At 33.5% G+C, this 17,470-nt stretch overlaps 2 protein-coding genes across 2 annotated transcripts; one reads left to right on the top strand and one right to left on the bottom strand.

The window, feature by feature from the left end:
• Nucleotides 1-7,165: 7,165 nt before the first annotated feature.
• Nucleotides 7,166-8,949, top strand: LOC140815382 (NAC transcription factor 56-like). The gene is made up of 3 exons (XM_073174509.1): nt 7,166-7,526; nt 7,670-7,980; nt 8,106-8,949. Exons 1-3 carry the CDS (start codon nt 7,343-7,345, stop codon nt 8,691-8,693), a joined length of 1,083 nt encoding a protein of 360 aa, XP_073030610.1. The 5' UTR covers nt 7,166-7,342; the 3' UTR covers nt 8,694-8,949.
• A 4,567-nt stretch (nt 8,950-13,516) lies between these two features.
• LOC140813996 (uncharacterized) lies at nt 13,517-16,722 on the bottom strand. Its single transcript, XM_073172839.1, has 6 exons — nt 16,059-16,722; nt 15,229-15,369; nt 15,023-15,136; nt 14,775-14,948; nt 14,118-14,233; nt 13,517-13,881 (listed from the first exon to the last, which is right to left on the bottom strand). The coding sequence occupies exons 1-6, from the start codon at nt 16,557-16,559 to the stop codon at nt 13,803-13,805; spliced, it is 1,125 nt and encodes a 374-aa protein (XP_073028940.1). The 5' UTR covers nt 16,560-16,722; the 3' UTR covers nt 13,517-13,802.
• Between the last annotated feature and the right edge of the window lie 748 nt (nt 16,723-17,470).

The following is a 17,470-nucleotide window of genomic DNA, read 5'->3' on the forward strand; positions in this document are numbered from 1 at the left end:
CATTGTATTGACATTTGCTTGCGAAAACTAAAAAAGAACGTAAAAATCAAATCCTTAAGATATCATTATTACGTATTTTCTCTTCAGTTTTTCACTTTATTACGTCATTTTTTAAAATTATAATATTAATCAAACTGACTTATATTCCTAATGCCACCAATGTAGAATTAGAACTCTCACGATATCACACTTAAAATGAAGGAAAAGTCGTAATTTAAAAGGTTGAATTTCAAAGTCCAATTAAGAATATGCATTAGGATAATACTTGATGCTATTAATAAATAAATAAATATATCCGAGATTCGAGAAGACTAGAAAATAATAACAACAACAACAACAACAACAATTTTCTTCCTAAACTCTCTGATTAATGTGCTCGTAAAATTACAATTTTTTGTCTCAAATTATTTTAATTTGATTTTGCAAATATTTTCAAATTAATTAGTATTATATAAGAAAAGGATGACATGAATTATCTAACAAAAAAATTTATTTCAAATTAATTATATGATAAAAATATTACTTTTCAAAAATAAATTGATTTCCAAAAAAATGTTTTAAATGTGTAATATCTAATAATTGCTATGAATTTTCATAAATAAGTTTATACATAATCATCCCACAAATTTTATCTTGCAAAACAGAAAATATGGCATTAACATTTATATAGCAACAAGATTTTAACACTTTTATTTCAAAAAAAAAAAAGAAAAGAAAAAAGATTTGAACACTTTAATAGTAACATGGTAATTCAGGTTTAATGGACCGTTGGCCCATTTCTTAAAGGACCAATAAATGGGCCTATATCACGGACTTATTGGAACATAATCTTTTTTGGGCAAGCTTGAAACTCTATTTCGAACAACACGATCTATTAACCATCCTGATCCTTGACTGTGTTGTATATAATAAGCCGAGGACTCGACCTCATACCAATGATATCAAGAGTTCGATTATTTATATCAACATTTTTTCGAGCGAATTTATCATAAATGACTCGTTTAATGTCGTTTAAATGACAAACGTGATTCGCAAGCTATTGTATTAGTTTCGGACCTAGTACTAATACGAACTGAAAAGTAACGACGGCATGTTTCTACTTCGTAAAAAAAATTCGATAAACATCCTAGTATGACATATTATATACCTAAACCTCGAATATTTATGGTTCATAGAAGATCAAGATGTATGGTAAATATAATCATGTATTCAGATTTCAACAGAATATTAATGATAAGACTACACTTAAGATAATTATGTTCCTTGTTACCTTAATTGGATATGCAATGGGATCTTTCCTCGGATTACGATACCCGATAAATCAATTTAAATAATCAAAACTAGCTGAAGACACGTTGACGCACAAGCTCCACCAGTCGTAATAATAATAATAAATAATAATAAAAGTTATTATTATATTCTATGATATTAAATGAATGGTGGGGAGGGGTTATAGTAAATCATACAATTAAAAGAAAGATAGATTAAGGTACGTAGGATCGAGTGCTTACCGCTTTACCCAAAGTTATAGTTAGTAGTAATGGTGCAACTCAAATCTTTTAAACTGCACAGCAGCTCAAGCACCACGGTTCGATCGCTCTACCAAGCAGGGATAATTATTGCACCCAACAATCTCCCTCCCAATAATTGCACTCCTTGCAATCAATGAGTATTGAACCCGTGACCTTGGCTCTTATACCAATTGTAGGACCGAGTGCTTACCGCTTTACCAAAAAAGCTATAGCTAGTAGTAATGGTGCAACTCAAATCTTTGAAACTGCACATCGGCTCAAGCACCACGGTTCGATCGCTCTACACAATTATTGCACCCAACAAGGTCATATTTGGATTGAAGAATCACATTTTTTGTATGCGTTCAGCTCAAAAATTAGGAAAAAGAAATCGAAATTGCTTGTGTTGATCGGTATATTTTTTGCACTTCGATTTCAAATCCACTTTCTAACTTCATTTGATTGGAAATACTCTCGCAAATCCAAATATTTCCATCGAAACACAACCTAATTAAATCCTTCCATCAGTTACTAATTATTGATTCAGCGAATAATCACCAGATGTGATAAAAAGAATTTAAGGTCAATATTATTCTTCTCTTTCCGATCCATTTTTATTTTACATGTCATATTTCATATATATTCTCGATCCTATGGCCCCATTAACAGCTTGGAATTGAGTTGTTTTGGCATGCAAAAATAGCTAGTGATTTGAAATTGATTCCCAACAGCTAGCAGTACTGAAAGCGATCATCTCCATGATATTAATTTCTTAATCTTGATTAGGAAAAGCAAAACCAGCTAATCAATGCCCTTTAATTAATTTTTTATTTCTTAGTTTTTGTATACCTTCCTCTTGATCTAGCTTTTAGGGTTGACTTATGTACAAGTTTAAATCTTAACATGGTACATAGCTCATATTCCACTATTATGTGTTGGATTGGCCATAATTGGGTCATCAGTTATGCCCATAATTGGGTCATTTGTAAAATTTACGTTTCAGATGTTCAGTCCTGCGTGTGAGGGGTGTGTTAAGTGTCCCACATCGGTTTGATAAAATCTATGTGATGTTCAGCCCTGCGTGTGAGGGGTGCGTGTTAAGCGTCCTACATCGGTTAGATAAAATCTATGTGATGAGTTGTATATATAGACTTGGAAAATCCTCCCATGTAGAACTAGCTTTTGGGGTTAAGTTAATTCCAGTTTCCAATCTTAATTCAATCATTAAACAATCGCATTAATTATTAATGCATTCTGATTTCCATTGAGATAATGAAACCAATTTGGCAGATGGGGGTGGGGTGGAGCCAGGTTTCATGACTCGTAGCTACTCCATTAATTTAAATAATTCATATTTATGGGTGATTTTTGTCTGCACTTTGCATGATTATTTTAATCATGTTAGCGTCAATAAACTTGTTTGTACCATGTCAATTAAAACATGTGGAACTTATAAATTACCGCTAGCTTCTGAAAGCTACATTTAATTTTTGAGCAAATAAACCATTATTTAATTATTAATACGGTTAACAAATTAAATATAATTGTCACCAAATAAACTAAAGAAAGCATTAAAATTGTTTCTGCATTGAAATATGTCATTTATTAATAGTTGCGAGTTTAGGGTTCGGTACTCATAGTTAGTTTACTCCAGTTTTCTACGACTTTTTTTTTTTTAGAAATAATAAAGTAAAGCGTAAAGATATATTCCTTGCACAGATTAATGATCTTGAGGAAAATGGAATATAGTTATTCTCCAATAATGAGAGCGAGCAGCCAAGGTCAAGATTTAGCTAGCTTGGATTATGTATATTAACTTCATAAATCATAACATCTGCGTATTTTTTTTTATGTATAATATTTGCAAATAAGTATGATTTTTTGGTCCAAATTAGACGTTAAATCCTCTCATCAACTAAGTTTAATCAGGGTTTGCTTTGGACGCGATTTGTATATATTTTGTTTGCTGGTCGAGGAAAAAAAGAAATGTTAAGATACTTTCTTTGATGTACATCTCTCCACTCCCCCTGTGATTCTAAATTATATTAAGCTTGAATTATAAGTTCGAAATCAATTACTACATGCTCAAAACCACGATTCAGTAAGTACACTTATACATGAATTTGTCGAGTAATCGGGAAAAAAAAATAGTATTTAGATAACAAACTATAATGTGTAGGACATTTTATAGTAAGGGTTTTCAATATATAGTTCTCGACTGACTCTGATACAATATTGAGACTATTCTGTGGAAAGTTTGAACTGATTGTAAAAACGAATCAAAACAATCTTTATGCGTTATGCAAAAGATTTCATTTTATAAGATATACAAGAAAACAAAGACCTTTGAGTTGCTCTGATGAATGAGGTTTGATTTGAATATCTCAATCTTCTTGTCAAGGATATATACGTCATCGTCACATCGAAAAATGAATAAATTGTAAAACAAACATGTAACTCATATTAATAACATAGAGTATTAAAATTACAAAGAAATGTATGCAAAACCAAAATTGTAATTTTTCCTTTCAATGATATTTGTGTCGATGACTGGTAGCTCATTTGATACCACACCAAGATCCTAAGTTTGAGATAAGATCTTGGATTCGAGACTCAATTAGAACAAACTCATCCTCTCACTAAAAAAAAACTATAATATTGTTACAAATTATTTAAATAATATAATACATGTGAAAAAGTATGTGTAATGTCTGAAATAATAATTTGGTAGGTAGGGGAGAGATGATAACAATGTGAAACGGATTGAGGAGAATGAGTATTCGATGTGAAAGGGTCATGCAAATTGTGACATTGCCCCCATTCTGTTGGCCGAAATATCTGCAATCCTATTCTTAACTTGTTCCGCATGCACCATCACACCTTTTAGGGAAATTTTTAAACAAACAAATATATTAAAATGTACATCAAAATCGATCTTTAAAAACAACACATGTTTAGATTCTAAATGTTATTTCAAAATCTGGTATTCAAGTTCAATCATATAGGATTAAAAATATTACCTTTTCCATGTATCTAGCGTCTCATGTATAACTATTTAATGAAAAAAACGTACGACATTTAATGTCATTTTAAGATATATGAGGTGGGCCGATGATCATCTTTTGAAATCCGATTCAGAATAAAATTATTTTTAAAATGAGTATGTTTTTTGTGAGACAGTCTCCGAATCTTGATATATGAGACGAGTCAACCTTACCGATATTCACAATAAAAGTAATACTCTTAGCATAAAAAATAATATTTTTTCATGGGATGAACCAAATAAGAGATCACTGTCTCACAAAATACGACCCGTGAGACCGTCTCAGACAAGTTTTTGCCTTAAAAAAAAAGATAATTGGACATTTATAATGAATGAAAATGAACATGAGATTACATATTTTGAAGCAGCAACAAAAAAAAAGAATAAGAGTTAGGAGTATGTGACAGGTACATATAGGCTCCACTTGCCTTTTGTTACAATTAGGGCAAAGTTAGGTTTTCTTTGATGCAAGAAACCGATAGATATCGCAATTCCATGACTCATTGAAATAGAGCTCGACTTCAATGCTTATGTAACCCACATGTGCGACTTGCGCTATTTATAACTCCCCCCAAATTTTAATTTTTTATTTTCTTAATCTCTATAGACATCGTCCGGTCCGAAAAATAAAAATCTCGAATTCCACGTACACGCTTCCTTTTCTTTTTTTTTTTTTGAAAGAAAAATAATCAATTTATGTTTCTGTTAGAAAACTTAGGTTGGGGAGATTCATAAGTTGTCAGATTTATACTTTTTTTGTAAGATCGTTGTATCTATATAAAATAAATAGTTGCTCATGCGAATTTTAGAATATACGTTCTCGTAAACCATCATGCATGCATAAAAATTGTTGTAAAAATAACTTTTAGAGTTATCAAATGGAACCACACAAAAGTACAAACATGTTATGTCCTAAATCAGCATGACCTACCTAGCTGCCTGAGACGTTAAATTTAAACTTTTAAAAATATATATATTCAATCCTTTTTTTATTTTTATTTTATCTTTTTGCATGTAAAATAAGGTGAACCCTACCCCCGAGGGTCTCACACAGAGCCGCCCAAGCCCCGACATGAAAGGAAATAAATCAAGATTATGTACCAACAACAGATATCCAGAGAAGAATCTCAATCTCGCGAGAAAAAAAAACACCATTCGATATATATATATATATATATATATATAATTGTAATATAACTGCGTGCACCTCCTAAGATCGTACATCTATAAATTATTAATTAATCGAAAAAAATGGTCTACATGATTTGATGCCCAATGGGACGTTTAACCATCATCAAATAATAAATAGACCCCACCATGAATGAGATCAAAATATTTGTTTTTTTTTATTTAATTTTTATTGATCATGATAAGAATTTACTCTATTTTCATGAAAACACTAAGCTTTAAAGCCATTTAATGACCTAATTTTGATGTATAACTACTGTCTTGGATTAATTTATATCTCCACTTCGTCAAATTCTCCATTTCTCACTATTTTTCCAAATGGAAATCTTTAGAATTCTTAAAACTTAGCTTTCAATTCGTTTCTGATCGTATGAATAACGTGATCTTCACCCTATATATGTTTGAAATCATATTTGAGTAAGAGTGAGTCTCATGTGAGATCGTCTCACGAATCATAATCTGTGAACGAACCAACTCTACCGATATGGACAATCAAAAGTAATACTCTTAGCATAAAAGTAATATTTTTCATGAATTACCCAAAATAAGATATTTGTCTCACAAAATCATACAACTTGTAAAATCGTTTCACACAAGTTTTTGTTTTTAATTAATTACATTAGAGCGATGTGAATTATAGACGCGTAATCAGGATTGGACTAATCCTAGTATAATTAGTGTCCCCTTTTGTCTAGTCAAGCAAGGGCTATAGAATTATACATAGACTTTTACTATCCACGTAAAAACAAACTAGTAAAAGTATAATAATAATAATAATAATAATAATAATAATAATAATAATAATAATAATAATAATAAACGATATATAGGTTTCCGAAATGTTCGATAAAATAAATGTTGACTACATTGATTTTTAATAATATAATTAATGAAAGGGTGGTGTTAGAGTTGAAGGTAATTGCCTAACAAAAGGGTGCATTATCGCTAACCACGCATTTTCTACCCATAATTATCCTCGTCTAATCAATTCGAATTTTTTTAATTTTTTTTTCTGCGGTCCCGGAATATTATGTTCCACGTGTCGGCTCCTCCTGCGCCCTGAAATCACGAGCGTGTCGGTTTATCAGTCGCTTAATTGTAAAAACGTCGTCATCATTCATTAATCCTAACATCCCTTTGAGGGCGAAATGACATGTTTGCCCTTTGTTCATGTGCCAATTGCCATGAACCCAACGGACCAACAAAAGTGAACCACACCACACCTATGGTTTTTTTTTCTCCCGAATTAAAATTTTAGATTGATTTTTTGATATTAAGTATTTTTATTTATTATTTAAAAAAATTATTTTGAAAGACATAGACTTCTCCCAATAAATTAAATTAAATGAGTTTGTTATGAAAGAAAATACATGAAACTGTACATTATTTCATCAGTGAGCACATACCGTATAAAATGATGGGTCAGCCAAAAGGTTGAAGTACACTCTATTTCATTTCGTGTTGAAATCTTTTTTAAAAATTTATGTATCGAATTGTATCATGATCTCCTCCTCTCGTAAAATTCCAAAAGCTTGCAAAAAATTTAATATTGCAGTATACAAAGATTGCTAGCTAGCTACAATTAATAATTGATTGATTGATGGAAAGCACCGATTCCTCCACCGGTTCACAGCAGCCTCAGCTGCCGCCGGGGTTCAGATTCCATCCCACCGATGAAGAACTTGTGGTGCACTACCTCAAGAACAAGGCCGCCTCCGCTCCGTTGCCAGTTGCGATTATAGCCGAAGTTGATCTTTATAAATTCGATCCTTGGGAACTTCCAGGTAGTGTTTTGTTTTTTTTTTTGTTTTTTTTTCACCGAAAAAATAGGTTATAAATATTTGCTATTTCCAATTTTTAACGAATATCTTGATTTCTTATTATCTATTCTTCATGATATAATTGTTGAATAACTATATTTTTGCAGCAAAGGCAACATTTGGGGAGCAAGAGTGGTATTTTTTCAGTCCCAGGGACAGGAAATATCCCAACGGGGCACGGCCGAATCGGGCGGCCACTTCTGGCTATTGGAAGGCAACTGGGACGGATAAACCGGTGCTGACTGCCGGAGGAACTCAAAAGGTTGGCGTAAAAAAGGCGCTCGTTTTCTATGGAGGGAAGCCACCTAAGGGAATGAAAACTAATTGGATCATGCATGAATACAGGCTCACTGGTAATAAACCCTCCAACACAAAGCCCCCAGGCTACGACGTAGCCAGCAAGAAGGGATCTTTAAGGGTAATTTAATTATTTAGTTTCTTAAATCAAGCTCAAAGTGACCGAGAAGAACTAATCACGCTACTTTAATGTGTTTTTTATTTGCTTTTATGAAGTTTAATTGGATTTTTGGAATATAATTCCAGCTTGATGATTGGGTCTTGTGTCGAATTTATAAAAAGAACACCGCCCAAAGGCCAATAGATCAAGACCGAGACGATATAAACGACATGCTTGGATCAATCCCACCAAGTATCTCAATGCATGTTGGACAGCAGAAGCTACAAGGACTGTTCAAGCCCACAAATTATGCATCATTTCTTGAAAACGATCAGCAAAAATTATACGAAGGGGCATCGTTCAACGATTCTATGAACTCTCATTTATGTTCATCAGGTTCAAAGCCAGGACCACAGTTTCCTAATTGGGTACCAGCTGGAGCCCCAAACCTCCTCCCTTCAAAGAGAAGCACACTTCCAAATTTATACTGGAACGACGAAGAAGGGAACGTGAACTCCCCGCCCACAAAGCGATTTATAGCTGAAAATTGTGATGGAAGCCTCGGAAGATCAACTGATGAAACAACCAACTCTATAGCTACCATTCTTAGCCAGCTGCCGCAGACCCCTTCACTACAGCAGCAGCAACAGGCAATGCTAGGGAATCTTGGAGATGGAGTTTTTCGACCACCGCAGCAGGCATATCAAGTTTCTGGCATGAATTGGTACTCTTAGATATGTAGTAATATTGATCTAGTTCTATGGGTCAAATTAAAACGATTTTATAGTAATTATTCAAGAAGATATTAAATTAAGCAGATGGGAATTATATAAATGATCCAGCTGCTAGATCTATGTTAAGCTTTCAGATTGGTTGGGGGTATAGAATTATTGTTGCTGTATGTTGGATTTTGAAAATTTTTGTTAAATATTTCACAGATGATCACCCTGGAGAGTGTATAATAAATTTCTGTAGCGATCAATTTTAGCATAGGTGAAGCCGTATATATATTATTAGCTAATTGTTGTTTTGCAATTGGACAACGTGGTTGGAAATTTTATAGAAATGATATTGTATTGATTGAGGAAATTATAGAATAAATAAATGGTTGAAATCAATATTTAACTTGGAATGTGTGATATAAATATATATGTTCTTTCAACGTGCATGTTTCCTTCCCTGAATGATTTTTTATTAAAAAAATTAAGACAAAAACTTGTGTGAGACGGTCTCACGGGTCATATTCGTGAGACGGATCTCTTATTTGGGTCACTCATGAAAAAGTATTACTTTTTATGCTAAGAGTATTACTTTTTATTGTGAATATGGGTAGGGTTGACCCGTCTCACGGATTATGATCCGTGAGACGGTCTCACATGAGACTCACTCAAAAATTAAATGCATGTAAATGATCAGATCAGACCTTTTACCTCTTTGCAAAACTGTAAACCCTAACAGTAAACCTCTTTGCAATATATATATATATATATATATATATATATATATATATATATATATATATATATATATTAATTACTTAATTTTATTTTTAATGAAGGCGTGTGAAAATTTATTTGATCGCATATTTTGTGGGAGAAGTTTTGGTCACGCCATTTTGCCATCGCGACGTCTAACTACTTCTTTATACGACTGTTGGAATGTATTTATATTTATACTATATAATTAGTATTTGGAAGTTGATGTATACGCTATCTACACTCCACTTTATGTGTAAAATATTTGTTAAAATTATTTACAAATGGAGTACAAAGAACAAAAAAATGGAGTATAATTAATATAAACTCTCTCAATATATATAATATTTATAGCTATGTTGCGCCAGACTTAATTACTAATTTCTTGTATTTTATAGGAATTTGACAACAAAATTTACATGTGGTAATTCAAAAATTTAAAACTCTTATCTTAGAAGAGTTCATTGACAAGCAATAACACTTTTATTCATAAAAAGAGAATAATTTTTTGCCATATATCCACACAATTAAAGGAATCTCTCTCTCCCTCAAGAATTATGCATTTATTCTTCAAGAATTCAATTATACATATATACATACGCTCACAAATTTGTTGTTTATGTACAATAGTTTCAAGAAACGTAATCCCTCTAATTTTTTTTCCTTTAATCACATATATAGTGCAAGTAAGGGATGTTTGATGGTGGATAATTAACCAATATAACCCTAGCTACTCATAAAGTTACCCCATGACTAGTAAAATAAATAATGACAAAAACAAAAAACAAAAACAAAATTTTAATTGTGCACTTGTACTTGAAAAGTAATTAACCGGTTGATTAAGATATGTGGAATTAATTAATCACATGCCATCATTTCGTTTTGGTATATTTAAAAAGTGATCTACAACACATGGTGAAATGAATTTTGGTGTCAAAACATTCACATATATGATTCAAGAAAAAAGATAAGACTTGTAAAACTCTATGATTAACGAAATGTTAGCTTAATTTGTCGTAATGCCAACTTTCTTTTCCATCATCGACATTTTTCTTGATTTAATCCCCAAAAAACTTACGCATTATAAGGGTGTCCTTTTCTCTGATATATCGTGTGAAATTTATACCACCACACCATTATTTATTTTGATGACGATCGAATCGGAATATTCGTTTTTTTATATATATTTTATGCTACATAAACATTTTTTTGAAATATTTATAATATATTTACTTTGGCAAAAACTTGCGTGAGACGGTCTCACGGGTCGAATTTGTGAGACGGATCTCTTATTTGGGTCATCCATGAAAAAATATAATTTTTTATACTTAGACTATTACTTTTTATTATGAATGTGGGTATGGTTGACCCATCTTAGAGATTAGTATCCGTGAGACGGTTTCACATGAGACTCGCTCATTTACTTTATAGAATGGAAAATTTGGGATTTAATATCGTAGGGGTTTTTTATTTTCATTTTTTTTTTTGTTTTTTAAATCAATATTTTAGGGGATAAGAGAAAGGGTAAACTTCACATGTGGCTTTTTTAATTTCCCTCTATTTGACAACTTAGGGACCATCTTCATCTGTCATCTTGAAAACAAATCATTATCTTAACCCACTCAAATTTATTATCGTAAACCACAATCCCATTTAAGGAAAGAGTACAAACATCTTTAATTCATAATTTTTAAATTTTCTTAAATTGGGAAAATAGATAATGGTTTGATGGAGATTAACAAAATAATTCTAATCTCTTATTAAAGACGCTTTCATATGCCTATAAAATAATTAACGAATTTTTAATGACACTTACATGTTTACACATTTTTTTTTAGTGTATACTTATTGTATGTATAACAATAAACAAATTAAAACGTGCACGTAAGACATAAATGCAGATGTTATATGTCGATTTTTTTTTTAAGATTCTTATAATAAAAGGTGAACTTGCATATTTTTTGTGTCACGGTGAATGTATCTATAATTCAAGAAATTCTTCAATTGATAATTTGTTTTTATTTCTCGATGGCAAAACTATAGAACGACCGAACGAGTGCGGCTTTGTCGACATAAACGATCATGAGGTATGAAGGGGCAAAAGCCTTATAAAATAGGTAAGGTAATCACATATTCACAACTATGTAATATTACAAAACAATTTCGGTCATGTATCTTGCATGTTTTTTATCGGCTTTGCTATCGGCACTAACTCATATTTTTTCAAATTTGGTCATCTTTCATGAACGATGATATGACATCAGATATTGCTGATGTGTTTGATGTTATATCGACATTCGTGTCAGAAAAGACTAAAATTGAAAAAATAATGCTAGTTACTTGATTGAAATTGCAAATTAAACGATAACATGTTCGAAAATAAAAAAAATGTACAAGTTACACGACTAAAAATATTTTGTTTCCCGATTACAAAATAAAATCTTTCAGCTAGTAGGAAAAACTGATAATGTATTATATGGTCCTTAATTAAACTAGGAAAACAAATAAGTGAAGAAAAAGAAAAACCAGCTCTTAAATTTTAATAATTTTCGATTATAAAGAAAAGACATAAAATAATGTACCTCTAATTATTGTAAGTCCACCAGCCCTGAAATGATGCCGAACGGGCTCCAGGAAATGTGACTTTGTATCTGACAGCCCAAAACTATTTCCAAAATTGAAATGAAAGACAGTAAATATAATATCGTTTGCAGAAATTATTACTCTCAACCAAACAAAAAGTTGTCAAGGTCTAAATTCGACAACTACAATTTGAACCGATGAAAGCCCTGATTGCATCCTGTTAAAGTTCACCAGACAAAAAAATTTGTTACCAAATTTTGAAGTTCATTAAATTTGTTGTTTCGATAGCTTTTGTTCTAGTAATTTTTGGATTTATAAAATTTATCATATAAGTTGAATATTAGCCTTTTATTCGATACATTTTGCAAAGTAATGGTGAGCTTGTACGTTCAGTTAATATTAAAATTTTGTGCTATAAATTATTTCTTGCAGTAAAATGTACGATAGGAAAATATTTGTAGTTGAAATTTTTTTATATAAATGTCATTTGGACCACCATTTAACTAGTCGTTCAAAGTGCATCATAATTAATCAATTAATTAATAATTTTGACTAATAATTCTAGTACAGTTGACTCTTCCACTTTGAAACGAAACCACTTTCAGAAATTTCCCCATAAAACCGTGACCATGAAAATATCATCCTTTTTTAAGTGCTTAATAGTTAACATCTGCCTTTCAATTTTTTTTTAAAAAATAGTTAATGTCGAGAAAGTAAAGTTTATTTTATACAAATTGTGCAAATTGTATCGATATTAATTAGTATTACATATATATTATACAAAATCATGTGTGTTCGGAAATGGTCTAGCAACAACCGCGTATTAATTAATTCGTCCCTCGGTTTTCAAACGAACTTTCAAAAGGTGTCTTTGATTATATTTGCCCACTTTAAAGAACTTTCCAAGAAGTCATTGTTTGCTACTCTATATAAGTTCAGACCGAATTCTCAGAATCCAAACCCAAACAGCTAAAACTCATCAAGAAAAGGAGCTCAATTACGAAGATTCCATCATATGGATCAGACCAAAAATGGGCTTCCACCAACTCCGGCCACCACCGGAGTTGGAGCTGAGAAGAATCTGGCTCGACGTACGGCATCACCAAGATCCTTCACATACAAACGCTCTGTAACATACGAGCGGTATGTGGAAGTAACACCAAGGAGCAGGTCGAGGAGACGACAGGCAGCCAGAGAAGTTGTTCAAAGGGCTTTGACACCTCCAAGCCAGAAACCGAGCTGTAGGTGGCGGAATTTCTGCTCCACACCTAGCCGCCTCTCAAACATGTCTATGGCTTAACCACGAGAAGTTCCGACAAAAATTTTCCGGACATATTTCTTTCGTAAAGCTACACATAGAAGCTACTTTTGAATGTATATCTGACTAGCATCTTTTGAGGCATGAATCTTGCTTGATTTACGTTGGTAATGAGAAATATTTATCGACCTTCATCTATTAGCGTTCAACTCTAACAGATAAAATTCCAAAACCAAAACAATAACAAGGAACACCCGCTTATGAACAAACATATACATCAACTATCAAGGACATATTCTTATGGTACAATCAAAACTCAAATTAACCGAGACACGAAGAATCGATGTTCGTTACTCTTTGCATATACAAACAGTGGTTCTTTAACAGCAGTCAATTACTGAGACAATGCTTCTGTCTCTTCCTCCTGACTCAGCTTCTCGTTCTCTTTTATTCCTTGATTCGAAGGAACAATAAAAAATGGACAATGTCATAATCATAGATATAAAACTCGAGATCCCGTACGTTTTTCATCTCTCCACCGATGATGTTGGATTTGTCTCAGCGGGAACTTCAGACGTTCTTGTTTCAGATTTCTCGTTTGAGTAACTGTCAAAAAAAAATATTTGGAATTTAAGCCTCATCCCACCATCCAATGGATTCGAGCTAGATATCTAGTTTTAACTATGATCAAGCCACAAAAGGGATCCAATTCACATCGTTACCAAATAAAAGTATTATTCTCAGGAGGACAGTTAAATCATCGGAGTCTCTGAATGATTTTTCGAATCCAAGAAACTACCCTACAAAGCAAGAAATAAATTGTTCCAAGTAACAAAGCTTACGTAGACAATATGGTGACCCAAACAAGTTCCACTGTGTCAACCCATAGAAGCCTTTGTTCGACAGGAATCACGCCATACGTGATCAGATGAGCAAAAGGCCATAGCTTCCAACCAGCCTGAAATCAACATTCAAAACAAATTTTAAGAGCGTGGAATAGATGCAGATCGCAATTATTTAAAAAATAGGTTTCATTTGTTTGTCCGACACAGGTAGAAAGAAATGGTAAAAAGCTGATCTTTACATGATTTTGCGTCGTCGGTGTAAAACATAGTTTCCTCGCATTAAAAAGGATTGTGGCAAGACTTTTTACACATCATATTTCTCGACATGTGATATTCATGCCTTCAAAATTACACCTTCCGTAACCTCTCAAATAGCTTAACTTTAAATTTTCACGAAGTTAAAAACTGAAATTACGAGTTAGACATGAGAACCACCAACTATATATCAGTAAAGACTTCATCAAATTACACAAAACATAAGATTAAGCAGCAGATGAAAATTTATTAACTTTAAGAAGCAAAACGTTCAAGATACAATTTGCAAGCATTCATAAGTGATCTCGATGCTAGATCCTTCATTTGGAACTGAAGCCACAAGTCCCCTTTGAGGTTTACCAGTTTTGTACATCCTAAAAAAAGAGTATGGCTTCTTACCGTTAACATTGGCCAGAAAGTAGCTTTCCACTCAGAAAAGATACTGGCAGGGGAGTCACGGCGTAAGACCCCTAAAAGAATGAAGTAAATGCTGTTCCAAACAGCAGACCAAGCTGTTTGATCAAAAGCAACTTTAGCAGGAACAACCCACCAATCATCAAAAGGAAATAAAGCCTGAAAACCACAGTATGTTCAAAAATATTGTACTAGAACATAAAATCTGAACATAATGTCTCTGCAATAATTACCTCACAGAAATGATAGTAATAGTGCGAAAGGGAACCGTGAAGTGAAAAACCAACTAGGCCAGATCTGAACGTACGTGAACGGTCAAATTCAAACAGAGGTTTCCCTTCATAACACTGCGATTTATTAACATGTGAATTAGTGACATCAATCCATCAAACAGCCATTAGCAGAGGAGTTTTCTCATCAATAAACAAAATTTACGAACCTGTGCGATCCAATCCCCCAAGGAATAAACAACTCCACTGATAAACATTTTCGCCAAGACAGGATTTGTTTCAAGAGCAGCCTCATACGCATTCCAGTTGTGTTCGGGTGCATATCTCAATATTTCGAAAAGGGTCCATCCCTGAGTAAAGATAATAAACCGTTTCCACGTAATATCTAATATCAAGAACCAATTCTACAGCTATAAAAATGCTCAACAATCTTTTTCACCAAACTGAAGGAAACTATAGTGCATAAATTTCATCCATTCAGAAATTTTACTCTCCATCCTTCAGATTCTCCACCCCTACTCCGTCCATCCCCTTAATCAAGAAAAAGTAAAATTTTATACATAATTTTATGAAAAATTCAAGTTTTCAACCCCAAACAAATAGGTGAGTCACCCGCTCTTTAGGGTAACTCTCTGCCCACGGGATAATTTCTGAACAGCAGATTGAACAATATGAAAATATTTGTACATCTGTCCTATATTCGTCCATCCAAACAAGACTAACAATCCCCGGAGTAAGAGTTGAGAAATATTACTTCATGTAGTCGACCGAAATTAACAACATTCAGAGGATCAATAAGACCGAAATCAAAAGTCATAAATAACCTGTCAATCCTCAGTTACCATAGATGTTATTCCAAAGAATTAAGCAAACAACTAAATCAGACAACTCAATTGCACTCAAAGATGAAATTCCAAGCCCCCAAATCGCATACCCATCAAGAACAACACGCAAGGAAGCCACACTTTCCGGACAATTTTCTATTTACACTACAGAAACCAAAAAAAGAAAAAAAGACACAAGAATAGAAATAACTCACATGCCAATAATTATGATCGATGGTAAGTAGCTTGGCGATGGCAAAAGATCCAGCAGCCAACACAATAGAAGCATTAATGGTCCTATCCACAAGTCTCGCCATTTCCAGCTGGCTTTCCCCATCGACCGAGTCCGAGCCAGCTGCACTAGAAGCAGAGGTTGAGAAACCAACAGCTCCCTCGAGAGTCAGCCTTCCAGAAGCGTCACTGGCAAAACCCCCTACAACCAAATCCACCTCCGCCCCTTCCGCTTCTTTTCCTATGAATACGGCGCCGCTTTTTTGATCCACTATGTCATCACTCTGGACGGGGATGACGTCAAACTCACCGGCCACCGAGCCCACAACATGTAAGGAACGACGACTATGATTTGTGTTGAAGAAACTAAGTTTGACGGGAGTCTTGTAGAAAGGGTTGCTCTGTTTGGGCCCACGAAGAGCTAAGAAGGATTTTGGGGCGATGGAGGAGGCGACGGCGACGGCGACGGCGACGGCGACGGCCATACAGTGGCTTCCTCTGATCACTTAAAGCCCGGATAGATTTGGTAAAAATCTTTAAGACCAATTTAAAATCAACATGATATATATAGCACAAAAATTTAATGGAAGAGCTCCATAAGCAGATTAGTTTGTGAATTATTTATTATATTCTTCCGGGCCACTTGTAATGCAAAACAGATATAAATGAATAAAATAATAATTAAAATTAAATATAAAATACGTGATTTAATTTTATTAGAGAAACTGGGCTCCTTTAGAAATAGCTGGAACCACGGTTCGCACCGGAGAAGCCACGTCTACGGACTACGTAGATTGTGGAGGAACCCAGTTGGGCTACGTTCTATGCCACGAAATTCCATTTTCACGACTTTTCTTGTTCGTATTTTGAGAAAAGAGGGTGCAATGCCAACACTTGCTGGACACCAAAAGCTAGCATCCATACCCGACTTCCGTCCTTCCTTCGATGGTCAATATTCATTTTTGGGGACTTGGATGCTTATTTTTTATGATGATGCTGAGCCCATGTATATTTGTTTCGTGACATAGGACTCTGCGAATCGAAGCCCAAATTAGAGTGCGTCCGGCCGCCAAAATGGTGTGCTTGGCTTTGATAACTGGACTCCAATATTTGAATTCTGATTTTTGAACCAGCAAGCAGCAGCAGATTAGATCAATTTTTGTAAGGTTAAAGAGAAGCCCCTTTTGCCAATGTTTGGACAAAGTTATAAAATTCGTTATTGTCGCATTTTTCATACCGCGCTTTTAACATCCAAAAAAACAAGTTGCTTGTCGTTTCAACTCAGTTCCAACAATGCATTTCACGGACCAAGAAAAAGCTGAACATTAAAGGTCGAGATACTGTTTTCGTTCTAGATTCACACAAATATTTTGGAATTTTTTGACTTATTTTTACA

Source organism: Primulina eburnea, chromosome 15 (genome assembly GCF_022965805.1).
Source record: "Primulina eburnea isolate SZY01 chromosome 15, ASM2296580v1, whole genome shotgun sequence".
In the NCBI taxonomy this organism is placed as follows: domain Eukaryota; kingdom Viridiplantae; phylum Streptophyta; class Magnoliopsida; order Lamiales; family Gesneriaceae; genus Primulina; species Primulina eburnea.

What these genes read in the sequence shown, in the direction of transcription:
- LOC140815382 (XM_073174509.1), top strand. Translation starts at nt 7,343, where the DNA reads ATGGAAAGCACCGATTCCTCCACCGGTTCACAGCAGCCTCAGCTGCCG. An exon ending in CGATCCTTGGGAACTTCCAG is followed by an intron (nt 7,527 to 7,669) that starts GTAGTGTTTTGT and finishes ATATTTTTGCAG; the next exon opens with CAAAGGCAACATTTGGGGAG. An exon ending in GCAAGAAGGGATCTTTAAGG is followed by an intron (nt 7,981 to 8,105) that starts GTAATTTAATTA and finishes ATATAATTCCAG; the next exon opens with CTTGATGATTGGGTCTTGTG.
- LOC140813996 (XM_073172839.1), bottom strand. Translation starts at nt 16,559, where the DNA reads ATGGCCGTCGCCGTCGCCGTCGCCGTCGCCGTCGCCTCCTCCATCGCC. An exon ending in CTTTCTGGCCAATGTTAACG is followed by an intron (nt 14,234 to 14,774) that starts GTAAGAAGCCAT and finishes TGTTGATTTCAG; the next exon opens with GCTGGTTGGAAGCTATGGCC. An exon ending in TGGGTCACCATATTGTCTAC is followed by an intron (nt 13,882 to 14,117) that starts GTAAGCTTTGTT and finishes TTTTTTTGACAG; the next exon opens with TTACTCAAACGAGAAATCTG.